The sequence below is a fragment of the Coturnix japonica genome, chromosome 21, assembly GCF_054131305.1.
Source record: "Coturnix japonica strain WE chromosome 21, WE-NBRP24, whole genome shotgun sequence".
NCBI lineage: Eukaryota > Metazoa > Chordata > Aves > Galliformes > Phasianidae > Coturnix > Coturnix japonica.
In genome coordinates this window covers 6,849,487-6,861,778 of record NC_140683.1, presented here as the reverse complement: position 1 = coordinate 6,861,778, position 12,292 = coordinate 6,849,487, and the positions used below count along the sequence as shown (strand labels likewise).

The following is a 12,292-nucleotide window of genomic DNA, read 5'->3' as shown; positions in this document are numbered from 1 at the left end:
GTTGTTTTATATGAGAATTGACCAACAAAAGCCCCATGAGGAATTTCCTCTGTGCTTCACTGTAGTCAGGTCTTAGGAAATCGCTTTGAGCGCTATGTGTTTAGGCACAGATAGGCTGAAAAAGTCCAAAGAGCAGCAGATAGGGAAATCTTGAGATGGTGAGGATGGTCAGAGACAGCTGTTATAAATTCCAAAGGAAAGAACTGTAAGGACAGGCAGGCGAGAAAGAAAATCTGAATATCAGAAGGGGCATTCAAATTGGCATTGGTTAGTGTCTCCTGGCAAGAGCGTATCAGAAAGTAGCAGGCAGAGGCTGCAGCTTAGGAGGTATAAGACTAAACATTGAAGGAGCTTTGCTGTTTTTCTCTTAAATCTGTCTGGAGCATGGATGACTAAATGGTTCTTCCACTGATGATAACAGACGGTAGGGTAGAAACATATTCAGTGTAGGAGTAACGAGGTGTGTTGTCTCTGCAGCCAGGACATAAAGCAGGGCCTAAAGGTCTCTTCCAAAACACACAGTTTTAATTGTGATGCAGTATTTACTTCTGTGTGAGCAGGAGCCTTATGCTGTGCCTTGTTTCCACAGCACGTCTTCTGTCATCTTCTAAACTGTTCATTGTAATGACTATTCGATTTCTTTTTTTTTTCCCCTCCTTTCCTTTCAGGGCTGTAATAACAGAAGATTTCAAAGTGCCTGATAAAATGGTTGGATTTAGTAAGTACCTTGCATGCTTTCGGTATGGTTCTTCTGTGCAGGAATGCTGCATGTTCTGCTAGGATAAGGCATGATCACAAGTGTTTGTGCTTGCTAGCTTTGGGTGAGCCTTGTCTGATGCTCTCTTTGTGGGGATCACATCATCTGCATTTAAAATCCATGTGCAAATGGCATGGAAAAGCTTGGTGTAAAAAGTAATGAGAACAAAGTCTGCATGGTACAGGCTACCAGAAACTCTAGTCGTTCTGTTCCTTAAACATGCTATATAAGTATATCAAAAGCGAATTCATTTCCCCTCATTGAAACATTTTACTTTTGACTATGCAAAGGTGTGGGAGGTGAGGGAGGAAAACAGTATTTAAATGTTAAAACAAGACTTGACTCAAGGCAAGATAAGCAGAATTTTAAATCATCCATGCCTTTGCTGCAGGGTAACGCAGCCAGTATGCATTGCTCAGCTGAGGTTTTTTCCCTAGACTTCTGTTCTTGGTGCTGTTCTCTTCTAAGCTTTATTTTAATTCCTCTTTTCTTTTTGATGTTCAATACTCTTTCCTTCAGTGGCACCCATCCTCCTTCTGTTGTGACTGTAGAGATTGCATTTACCCTTCCACTTACGTATCTGTGCATCTCTTCCAATTTGATATACAGAGAGTAAAAAAGAAAATAACAGCCCAATTACCCCTTAGGGTGGTGTGAAGCCTCATCCCAAATTTACACTGTCAAACTGTAACTCTGAAATTCCTGAGAAGGAAATCTGTCCTCACACCAACCCTCTTTATTTATCCATCCTGGTACCATGTGTATAGAGGAAGGGAAGTCAGAAGGGTTCTATGACTGGATGAGGTGGGACCCTGCATATTGGTGCATCATCCGTGTATTAAATACAATCCTGGTTCAGCAGCAGCCAGGTGTGAGAGAGGGGATCTGATTCATAGATTCATGGAATGGCTTAGGTTGGAAGGGACCTCGAGGGTCATTAAGTTCCAACCATCTGCCACAGGCAAGGCCGCCAACCTCCACATTTAATACTGGACCAGGCTGCCCAGGGCCCCGTCCAACCTGGCCTTGAACACCTCCAGGGAGGGCTGGGAGGTTCTCCTGCTGGAGCACCTTGAGCCAGGCATACCTGTTTAACTTGACAGTTCTGCTCTTTTGCAGTCTGCAAAGGATATAAGTGGTGATAGGTGCACACTGTCTCTCCTCAGTGTGTCTGTTTGTGAAACAACTGATAGAAAAGCAAAAGTCTGTAGCTTTTTTAGGTTCTCAAATAACTGATGTATTTCTTTGGGCTGAAATACACCTAAATGACTCTCCTAGCAGCACTCAGACTTCTGCCTTCTTTCTTACATACTATGCATCTCCATTCCAGTGCAAGACAGGGTTGTTTTTTTGTTGGTTTCCTTTTTGCTTTGTTTTGTTTCAGTTTGGTTTTTGAATGTTATCATACTGTGGATGCCTCTTCTACAATCCTGTAGTCAAACTGTACCTTTATAGAGAGCTGCAACAGAGTGGAAGTGGGGAAGTTGCTCTGCAGTTTTTCAGGATAAGCAGCGTGTGCTGATGCTTGTTGAACTCATTTCAGTAATCGGCAGGGGAGGTGAGCAGATCTCACGGATTCAGATCGAGTCTGGCTGCAAAATTCAGATTGCTCCAGGTAAGATCCTCTTTTGTGGTGGGTGAGCAGGTTTTAGGGTTGGAGAATGTCATGTCCGTTGTATCAGGTGCCTTGCTCATCATTTGTGAGTGGTGATAATTCATTATGTACTAGGCTGACGTGTTGGGAGGGCCGTTGTAGGACTGGCCTCCCTGAGAAAGCAGGTTTGTCAGGTGGTTTAGGGAACTGAATAGTTAGGGAACTATGTTTAACCAACAGATGGATACAGTACAAATGGACAATCCACGTTTTTAAAGCAGAAATTGCTTCTGCTTAGTTTTCTCCTGGCGGTACCATTTAGCTCAGCTCATGCAATTTATCTCTGATTAGTCTGCTCTGCAACAGCTCCTGGCAGAAAACATTTCTGGAGGGTGGCAGCACTTCTTCATACAATTTGCCTTGCATTGAAAAAATGCGAGTGTGCCATTTGCTTTGCTTGTGCTGCAGCCTGTTTGCTTTGGGGAAGGCTGTACTACAAGTGCTAAGCAGGACACTGCTGATGAACGTAATCTAGGTTTTAAGCCTCCCTTTATTTGGTGGGGAAGGCTTGAAAATAATACAGATATGCAGCAAATCATTTAAAATATATTGGCCCTGGATGTCTCCTGCTCTGTGCGCAGAGGGGAGTGTTTTCATTAGTACTTGTCAGTTACTGAAACTGCTGCTATTTCTTATTTCTGAATATTAATGTAGGATTTCTTTTAGCTTCCAAGCCATGAGAGGAGTCAGTGCTTTTCTGCCTTCCTGGCTACTGAAGACAGTTTGGGTGCTAAGAGTTGGGAAGTATCTGATCCCTGTTGTCTTCTTCTTTCCTTTGTAGACAGTGGTGGGATGCCTGAGAGGCCCTGTGTGCTCACCGGGACGCCAGAGAGCATTGAGTGAGTTCTGATTTTATTCTTCTCCTTTCTCCTTCTCTCTTCTCCCTAATGCTGTGCTCTGTCAGTGGTGCTACTTGGTTAGCCACACCAGCAAATGTTGGCCTAGAGAAACTTGAGGGTCCTGGAACACAGAGCCTCTTGGTCTGATGCTTTGAACTGTGCACCTCAAAGGCTTTTTTCCAGTTTCAGTTTGAACCCTCTGCAGAATTGTCCATGGAATTCCCCTCCGCAGGGCAAGGTTGCTCCTAGGGCACCTAGAATGCAGTTTTTGAACTGCAGCTCTCCAGAATATTTAGATAAGCTGTTGAAGGGCACTTGTCTTCCCCCCTTCGCTTCCCTCCTATTGAGCTGACATTCTTGCAGCTGAAGAAGGTCTGCATGAGGCCTCCAAAGCCTGTCGGTGCCACTCCAGAGTTACCTGGAGGTGTTGGTGTTGCTGCAGAGCAGCACGAGGCCCATGGGTGTGCTTGCCTCTGCACTGCTGCCAAAGAGAAGCAAAGGACTGAACCAGAAATTCTTGAATTCTGATCCCTGCATGGTACAGACACATGGCTAGCCAGCAGGGGTTTCTACTCTTTAGGCCTATAGAAACTTTAGGGACAGTGTTTCCTCCCTCCCCCTTCCCAGGAGCTGAGTTTGAGACTCTCACAAACCAGTTGAGGACCTTCTGCTGGAACTGGATCCAGGATCCTCAGGCTTACAGGAACACACTTAACATATGGAGCTGCTCTTTCTCTCCCCAGCCTTTGGGTAGGTGGGTTTTTTAAAATCCATCTGGAAATCTTTGAGTTGCATTTGATAGTGAAAATACATGGGCACAAAGACTGTCTCTCTAAAGAGACGACAACCATCATTCTTCCATTCCTAAGAGATCTAAGGGTACTTAAAGCTTCTTATGCTACCATAATGATGCAAGTGATGAGCCAGAATAAATACAGTTGGTACTCTCACTTTACAGGGCAGGCAATGTATTCTTGCTGATGCTGAAGTGTTTTTTCTCCCTCTGCTAAAGGATATTTCAGAACAAGAACAAAATATTAAAAAACTGGGATGCCTCAAAATGCAGATGGGGCAGAATGGGGGAGAGGTACAGCGAAGACCTCGTTATGCAGAAATATGCAATTAAATGTCTTTAAATCGAAATAAAAGGAAAGGTGCAAATATGCAATCTTTGAAGCAGAACAAAGTATTAAGGTTGTGGAACTAGCTGAAATTTTGTTTGCTTCTGTGCTGAAATTGTTGTCAAGTTAGTTGTTTGGGATACTTCTTCAGGTTGCTCGGGGAAAATTACCTGAAGTGAGAAGACACTTCAAAAACATGAGATATCTCAATTGATTTTGTGTGGGGAGCATTTCCTTTAGTTATATCTGGAGGCAAACTAACAGAGCTAATTTCCCAGTGACCCCTTCTCATCTGATATGCATGGTGTAAAAGAACGTTGTAATCTCTGTTGCCACATTTTATGCAAAATGTCAAGGTAAATGAATAAAACCTTCTGAATCTTTCAGAGCATTTGAATCAGGCTTCCAGAAATTCCACCTTTTGCCTTATTTTGTGAGAAAGTTTAGAGGGGGCAGCACACTGATCTTTGTGTAGCCTCAGATCACTGTCCCTTGAGCTGTCTTGCCTGCTTGCAACAGATAGTTTCATACCATTTCTTCAAGTTTTTAGTGTGAAGGCTGTCCGTGTGTGGTGCCTGATGTGCCTGGGTATGAAGTAGGGAAGACTCTGCTTTAGACTGAGCAGGGAACCGGTGGCTTTCTTCTACCTGTTAGAGAGGTGTTGTTGGAAAAGGACAGGAAAAGAGTGTGTTGATAATAGCAATCCTTGTGATGAAGGGAAGATGTCAGCTACTTCTGACATGCTAAAAATGCTCTGAGAAGGTATCTTTGCTTTCTCGTGTCTGCCTCTTTTCATGGGGAGGAGAAGAACCCAGTCTTCCACTGGTTGCTGCTACAGTGTCCTTGCCTTGCTTCCTGGTGTAGCTTTAGCAACTGCTGCTTGGGGCAGAGGCTGTGTTAGAGCAGTGTTCTGGTGCTGCTGGTAAGGGAGAGCAGAGAAGGGCAAGGCATTGTCTGTGAGGGTTCAGAGTGGTTCAGCAGTGTGCTGTGTTAGTATTGAAGCGCCGTCTGTTTTGTCTTGATCAAGAACAGAGCTCGAGTTTGTTTTTTACCGAATATTGCATATACGTGGGGGAAATAAGTTTAAAGGAGTTCAGGATGTAGAACATCTTCATTCAAATTGTGCACCCCAAATGTAACAGCTCCTTAACTTCCAAAGATGTTGGAGCATGCTGCTGGCTCTTCCTTCTCTCTTCCCCTTACAAAAAATCAAGCTGCTTATAAGTGATCACGATAGGGGAAATTGGATACTGCTCTCCCCCCCAGAAATAAAGTTGTGCTAACTGGTTTCCTTCATCTTTTCACTTCTCTCCCCGATTGCTTCACATTCCAATGGTTCCAAGTCTCTTGGTCACACGGAACAATGTTGTCTAATGGTTGTTTCCCTCGATTCTTTTCCAAGACAAGCAAAACGGCTACTGGGGCAGATTGTAGATCGCTGTCGGAACGGACCTGGTTTTCACAACGATGTTGATGGCAACAGTACGATTCAGGAGATTTTGATCCCGGCATCCAAAGTGGGTCTAGTCATCGGCAAAGGAGGTGAAACAATAAAACAGTTGCAGGTGCGCAAGATGCATTTACTTTAGGGCTCTCTTCCCTACTGCAGCTTCTCTAGATCAACAAGAGCGTGCTGAAATGGAGAGCCTATAAATGCTCTAACCTTCTACAGCAGGGACTACTCTTCTGCCTTCGGAAAGCTGGACCCAACCTTGTGTTGCAAATAAAATCGGTTTAGCCCCAGCTACACATGCAGAGGAATTTTCACAGAACTCATGTGCTTTAGATAACATTTGGTGCGTGCTGTTCAGGATGGGATCCCTGTAGACAAGAAAAGTCTATCTCTAGTCTGCTGCTGCAATAGTTTTTAATGCCAGCCATGCTGTTGTAGAGTGCTCCGCTTCTCCTTTGTTGTTGATCTGTGATAAAGCTGGCATTTGTCTTCCTTTTTCCTCATCCCACCCTTTGTAATTAAGTGTTTTGTTATGTATAAACCCATGTTCCTAGACATTCTTTATGCTGACATCCTGTACAAGTTTTTAAAGGATAGAGGGTTCCAGAAAGGAACCTAGGTCAAAAATGCAGGTTTTTTTGGTCGCCCTCTGTCATCCAGTAGTTTTAAGGCTGATCACGTAACAGCTACAGATTTTGGAAAGGGCTTCAGAAATCAGTTGCCAAGGTAGAGGAGTTCTATTTTTGCAAGAGATTCAGCTATTTCAGATCGTCAGGAGTAGCACACTTTCTGGCAGTCGTTTACACTCTAGGACTGTTACTGAATTTGTGCTCTAAGTACTTGTGAAGAGCTACGGTAGTGTTCTGCAAAGCTGCTAACGTGACCTACCTAATGTCTAGTAACCAAAAGTAGTCCCTGGTTTTAGGGACTCTGCTTTAGCAAAGTGCTCTGTGCTTTTTCTTCAGGAGCGAACAGGTGTGAAAATGATTATGATCCAAGATGGTCCCATGCCTACAGGAGCAGACAAACCTCTCCGTATTACTGGAGATGCATTTAAAGTACAGGTATGTAAATAAAGTAAGCAGTTGCCCCAGAGTGTTGGGGGGAAGTTGAAACATATCTGTGAACATCTAATGGACTTGAATCCTGTATAACTCCATCATAAATGCTATGATCCCTGCTGGTTTTGTTTGTTTGGTGAAGTTAAGGTTTGAATAGAGCAAGTCAGAACAAAGGTCTAGCAAGTATTGGCCTGTCTATGGTATGACCTGGGGATTCTCACCCCATGTAGATATTAGACCTGGGTAGAAGAGCTAAGAAGGAAGGTTTGGAGAAGGCAGAGTTGAAAAACTTTCTAGTCCTGAGGCACAAGTCATAGCGACGTGTTACTTAAACAGCTGGATTCACAGTGACAAACTTAAGCAGACATCTGAGGAAGTTTTGTGGAAGGCTCAATATCTCAGACAGCCAACTGACACAGGTAATTAAAAGTAGAAAAAAAGAAAAATGTGAAAAGTACAACTCCTGAAACCAAGGGGTTTACTTAATGCTGGTGTGTCATTCTCCTTGTGTCAGGGTTCTGCAGATACGGTCATGCTGCGGTTTCCTAACAAAAACCCACGATCATCCGGAGGCTGGAAGACTGCAGCATGATAGGAGCTCTCGAATTAAAGTTTAGGTGTGGCGTGTTCCACTTCCCAGCAAGTGCCTTTCATACCTTGCTAAATGCTTAAATCTAGCTTAGCATTCCTGTCTCTAATAAAAATAGATCTGTTTCATTGGATCTTCCTAATCATAAACAGCTGTAACGATTGATGTTGGTCAGGTGTGTTTGGGTAGCACTTTTCAAGCCACTTATTAGTTAAATCTGAAAGCCCAGTTTGTGTTAATTTCCACAACTCTTATACTTATCGCAATGGTATAAACACGTAGAAAGTTTAATGAGATTCTTGCTGCTTTTAGCCAAGTCATACTGTGAGTGGTGATGCTTTCCAGATGGTTCCTTCTGCCTCGCAACATTTGTTGTCGCATCTTCTGTGCCATAAATCATGGCAAGCGATTGTGAAGGCTTCATAAACTGGAAGATCTTTTGAGGCACTTAAAGTTCAGCACACTTAGAAGGCACTGAAGAAGTTCATTGAGTCCTTGGCTGTGGGGGGAATCTCTGCATGCTGCAAATTGCAGAGTTCCTAATGATCTCGTATTGCCAGGAAAGGTCTCCGTTGCCCTTATTTCTGTCTTAACATCTCTGAAATGTCTTGAGTTGTCCCCTTCTGTAATAAATGCCACGGGGACCTGGAGAATACATAAGAACAGGAAAGGAGGCAGATTTATTTGCCACTGTCCCTCAAACTTCCAAATAGAACCTGACCATCCAAACCTTGACAAGAAATATATAGAAACAGTGGTATAGGTTTTGACAGGCAGTCTTGTTTTTAACGGTGGCTTACTGCTGCCTTATTTCCAAGGTATGCTTTTACTAGCTGGGCATATCTGCAAGTTTGTGAAAGGCCTGGAGAGCTGTGAGTAGGTAGGAAGAACATTCATTTTCTCCAAAAAATAATAAATGAAAGCCTTGCTGGATTGCTGCAGACTTGAGTGTAACTTGGAGTGTCAGTAAGCTCGCTGCTGCTCACCTGCCTTCTTGTACATGCTCTGCCTCTTAGCGGATATGCTGACTACTGTGCTGCCAGAGCATCTGCTGTACTGTTGGTTTCAGCTCTGTCCAGTAGGAGAGGATCTTCCTTCAATTAAATAATAATGATTTTTTTAAAAGGTGAGGGAAAAGTGATGGTTTTAAAAGCAAAAGCTCCTTTTTGAAAGACTGGAGTATGCGATTGCACATGAGAAACTGCAGCTTCGCACACCTGGCAGACTTTGACATCTTCCACATCTGATGAAAGCAGATCTCCTCTGACAGTGGTAAAGGAGCCACTATCGAGGCCCTAACGCCCAGATGGCGAGCAGAGTATTTATAAGCTAACTGTAACTTCTTTCCCCATGTAGCAAGCAAGGGAAATGGTACTGGAGATCATCCGAGAGAAAGATCAGGCAGACTTCCGAGGCGTACGCAATGATTTCAGTTCTAGAATGGGAGGAGGCAGCATAGAGGTATGTTTTCTTCACAAGTACTCTGCTAACCTCCCCGTGGGACGGGCAGTGGGTGGAAGTCCTCAAGTTTCATGTGTAACCTGTAAGCTTTATTTTTTTTTAAAATGCATTGTTTTCTGTTGCCAGAAAAGTGAGTCTGGCTGCAAAGGGGAGTTCTCATGGACTCCCAGATGGCACCTTTCTAATTGCCTTTTGAAGCTGCATTCTTGTAGCGCAGAGTTCATTTAGTGGGGAAGGAATTTGTGGCCTCGTTTGTTTTTTTTTCTTATGGAATATCTTTGTGTAGCCTGGAGCTGCTTAACGTGGCCCATCTCCTTGTTTAATCAGAGTAACTCAGTCTAGTTCTGAGCTTTCATACTGCTTTGCCTTTCCCATCAGGTCTCTGTGCCCAGGTTTGCTGTTGGAATTGTGATAGGAAGAAATGGAGAAATGATCAAAAAGATTCAGAATGATGCTGGAGTTAGGATTCAATTTAAACCAGGTTTGTGTGAGGATGGAGAGCCATTACTTTCTGACCAGTGCTCCAGTTTGGGATCGCTGCAGTGGTTCTGCTCTGAGGTTACAGCAGCTAGGCTTTCCTCGTTTAAGGGTGCATTGTCTCTTTCTGAAAGCTGTTTAATGACCTACTTCTTCCTCATGCACTTTCTGTTTTTCAGAAAGTAAGATTATTTATGTCTTACTTACAGACATTAGATGTCACAACAGTAATGTCTTGACTGGTAACTGTATGGACAAACAAAGTAACACTTCTGTTTCCTGTTAAGGAGTTCTCCTTCAGGACATGAAAGCCTTTGGGGATCAGGAGTTGACTAATTCTAAGTAACTTTCTCTGGGTCCTTGGCTGTCTGATCACCTATCAAAGCTGCCTTTGTCCTCTTAAAATTATATCGATCTCTCTCGTGACTTTTTGACATTTGAAAGTGTTGTCTTTTAAATGCTGTCCCCTTTGCAATGAGATTTTGTCTCCTTTCAGTATGTGGAAGTGTGGCTGAAGGTGGAGGGGAGAGAGAGTTTGGGCTAGATGTGTTACATGAGAGTGCTGCTAGCAGTGTGGTGCTAGGAGGAAGCTTTTGTTAGTGAGTGGATATTTGCTTCTTTTAATTTAGTCTTTGCCACTTCTCTTCACAGATGATGGGATTAGTCCTGAAAGAGTCGCACAGGTCATGGGGCTTCCCGATAGGTGTCAACATGCAGCACACATCATCAGCGAGCTTATTCTTACAGCACAGGTGGGTTCTAGAAGCTCCTGGGGGGAAAATGCTCATATGAATGTCCATGCGAGCAGCTGTGTGGATGAAGAACATCAGTGTTGAATTTTTCTTCTCGTAGGCCATGCGTGCTGCTGCCAAGGAGAGAGCTGCTGGGTTTGATATTGTTTTGTTTTTAAAATGTGACCAGGGCTGACTGAGCTATGAGAGGAACTGAGCTATCCTGTTTTGAGGCAGTATCAAGAGGCTTTGTTACAGTTCTACGTTAAGCTGTTTTTCAGAGCTACTTAAAAACAGTGACCTCATGGACCGTAGTCCAGCATTACAATGAGACAGAGGCTGGAGGCTCTACTCAGAAGGGCTGAATAGCACTCTGGGCAGCAGAGCATTCACAGTGCTCACAGCACCTCCTTTACCACCTCTCCAATCTCTGGTCCTTGGGTCTGGTGACTGTGGGAGGCAAGGGAAGGCAAAATCTAATTTCTCCATTAGTGTTAGGTCTCGGTTTCTCTTCGTGCCTTGAGATTTGGTTTGAATACTTGCTTATGTATGATTTTTGAGATGCCCTGGTAGCCTTTGGCTGCCTATAGCCTTTACTTGTGGAGAAATTAGTTATCCAAACCAGGTATGTCCTTTAAGTGTCTTTGAACTTAAAAGCTTCCTTTGGAATTTCTGGAAATTGTGCATTTCAGCTGAGTAGTTCCTGAAGTTCTTTAAAGAGTGACACTTGAAAGAGTTTGGATGCTAACTTGTGCATATGTCAGTGCCAAGATCTATTATTGGTTGTTCTAAGCAAACCCCTCATCACTGAATAAAAGCAGCTGATGCATGTTTATAGGTTTATTTCGGCAGATACAAAGGCAAAAATATTTTTATCTTCCTGAGTCAGGAAGGCAGCCATAACCCACGTCACTGACATTTAAATTGCTCCTAAGTCTTGAACGTGGAAGTCCAAGAATATCTTAATTCAGCGCCATTGATTACAGTGCAGTTTAACTTACCTTGCTTTATTTTGTTTCTAATGTATATTGAGGCAGACAATAATAACAAAAATAAAAAGCACTGACAGAAATTCTTTGCCTTCCAAGGAACGAGATGGCTTTGGAAGTTTGGCTGTAGCCCGGGGAAGAGGTCGTGGCCGCGGGGACTGGAGTGTTGGAGCACCTGGGGGCATGCAGGAAATAACCTACACGGTGCCAGCTGACAAGTGCGGTCTCGTTATAGGCAAAGGTAGGTCTGGTGACACTAAATACTCAAGCGTCCAAGTTTTTAGTCTTGGGATGATCACGTTCTTGCTGCCTGGCAGTTCTCTGAGTGCAGGTATTTAGTGGCCAGTGAATGCAGCACAGGGGTAAGCTGGGAATGCTCTTGGTTGTTTACCTTGTGGTGTTCTCAATCATCATTGTACTCTCCAGGCCCTTGTTCACAATGTGTAAGAGAGGCTCTTCATGTGGAGCTGTCAGACAAGCCTGTTGCAACAAGCAGCTGGCTGAGAAAAGGCAGTTTCATTTGCAGATCCTTTTTTAAAGAACGCATTTAAAAGGCAGTTTGTCAAGGAGAAGCAGAACAGTCGTTTCGGCACATTGAATTTCTGTGAGTGCTATGTGGTTAAATGGAAGATGTGGTAGTGACTGTATCTGCTTCCAGCCACAAACCTGAGTTGTGTGATGAGTAAAGCAAAGGAGCATGTTTGTCTGTGTCTCAGCTGACATCTGGGACTGGCACAGAGCAACCTGGTGTCCTGCCTGATGTACACCTCGTCTTGCTCAGACAAGTGTCTTTTGCTGCCTAAGCCACTGAATCACTCCATGCAAAGCACACAGGCAGGGCACCTGGCCTTCCTCTAAAGAATCTGCATGCTGCCAGGTCACTCATAAAACCAGAGCATCTGCAGCAGTTGTGTTGCGGAGCATCAGGGAATGCCAGTAAGGAAATCAGAGCCAGGAGTAGCTCTGTTGCTCTGAATTGTTGCAGTGCTTTTGAGTTAAGACACTGACGTATCAACAGAATTGTACTTAATTTTTTCTATCTGCTTATTTCAGGGAGAATGACATATGCCTAAACCAGCATTTAAGTAATCACAGTTGGCTTTTAGTGTCAGCAGAGGTGAGATGCATAGAATAGGAGCAGATTAGCTGCCACGGTAAAG

General features: G+C 43.8%; 1 protein-coding gene across 14 annotated transcripts in view; it reads left to right on the top strand.

The window, feature by feature from the left end:
* FUBP3 (far upstream element binding protein 3) overlaps window positions 1-12,292 on the top strand; it is a 36,913-nt gene that overhangs the window by 13,753 nt on the left and 10,868 nt on the right. For 11 of the 14 annotated variants that reach the window (XR_014936169.1, XM_085520935.1, XM_015879354.3 and 8 more), the window contains 9 exons: window positions 669-718; window positions 2,301-2,372; window positions 3,193-3,250; window positions 5,774-5,936; window positions 6,790-6,888; window positions 8,831-8,935; window positions 9,314-9,416; window positions 10,064-10,164; window positions 11,232-11,373. Coding sequence is in view for 11 of the 14 variants with exons in the window: in XM_085520935.1 (XP_085377061.1) it covers window positions 669-718; window positions 2,301-2,372; window positions 3,193-3,250; window positions 5,774-5,936; window positions 6,790-6,888; window positions 8,831-8,935; window positions 9,314-9,416; window positions 10,064-10,164; window positions 11,232-11,373 (893 nt within the window). In the remaining 3 variants the exon portion in view is untranslated. Of the gene's footprint in view, window positions 1-668; window positions 719-2,300; window positions 2,373-3,192; window positions 3,251-3,877; window positions 4,001-5,773; window positions 5,937-6,789; window positions 6,889-8,830; window positions 8,936-9,313; window positions 9,417-10,063; window positions 10,165-11,231; window positions 11,374-12,292 lie in introns of those variants that run through there. The other 3 variants (XR_014936170.1, XR_014936171.1, XM_085520937.1) reach the window with 2 other exon arrangements.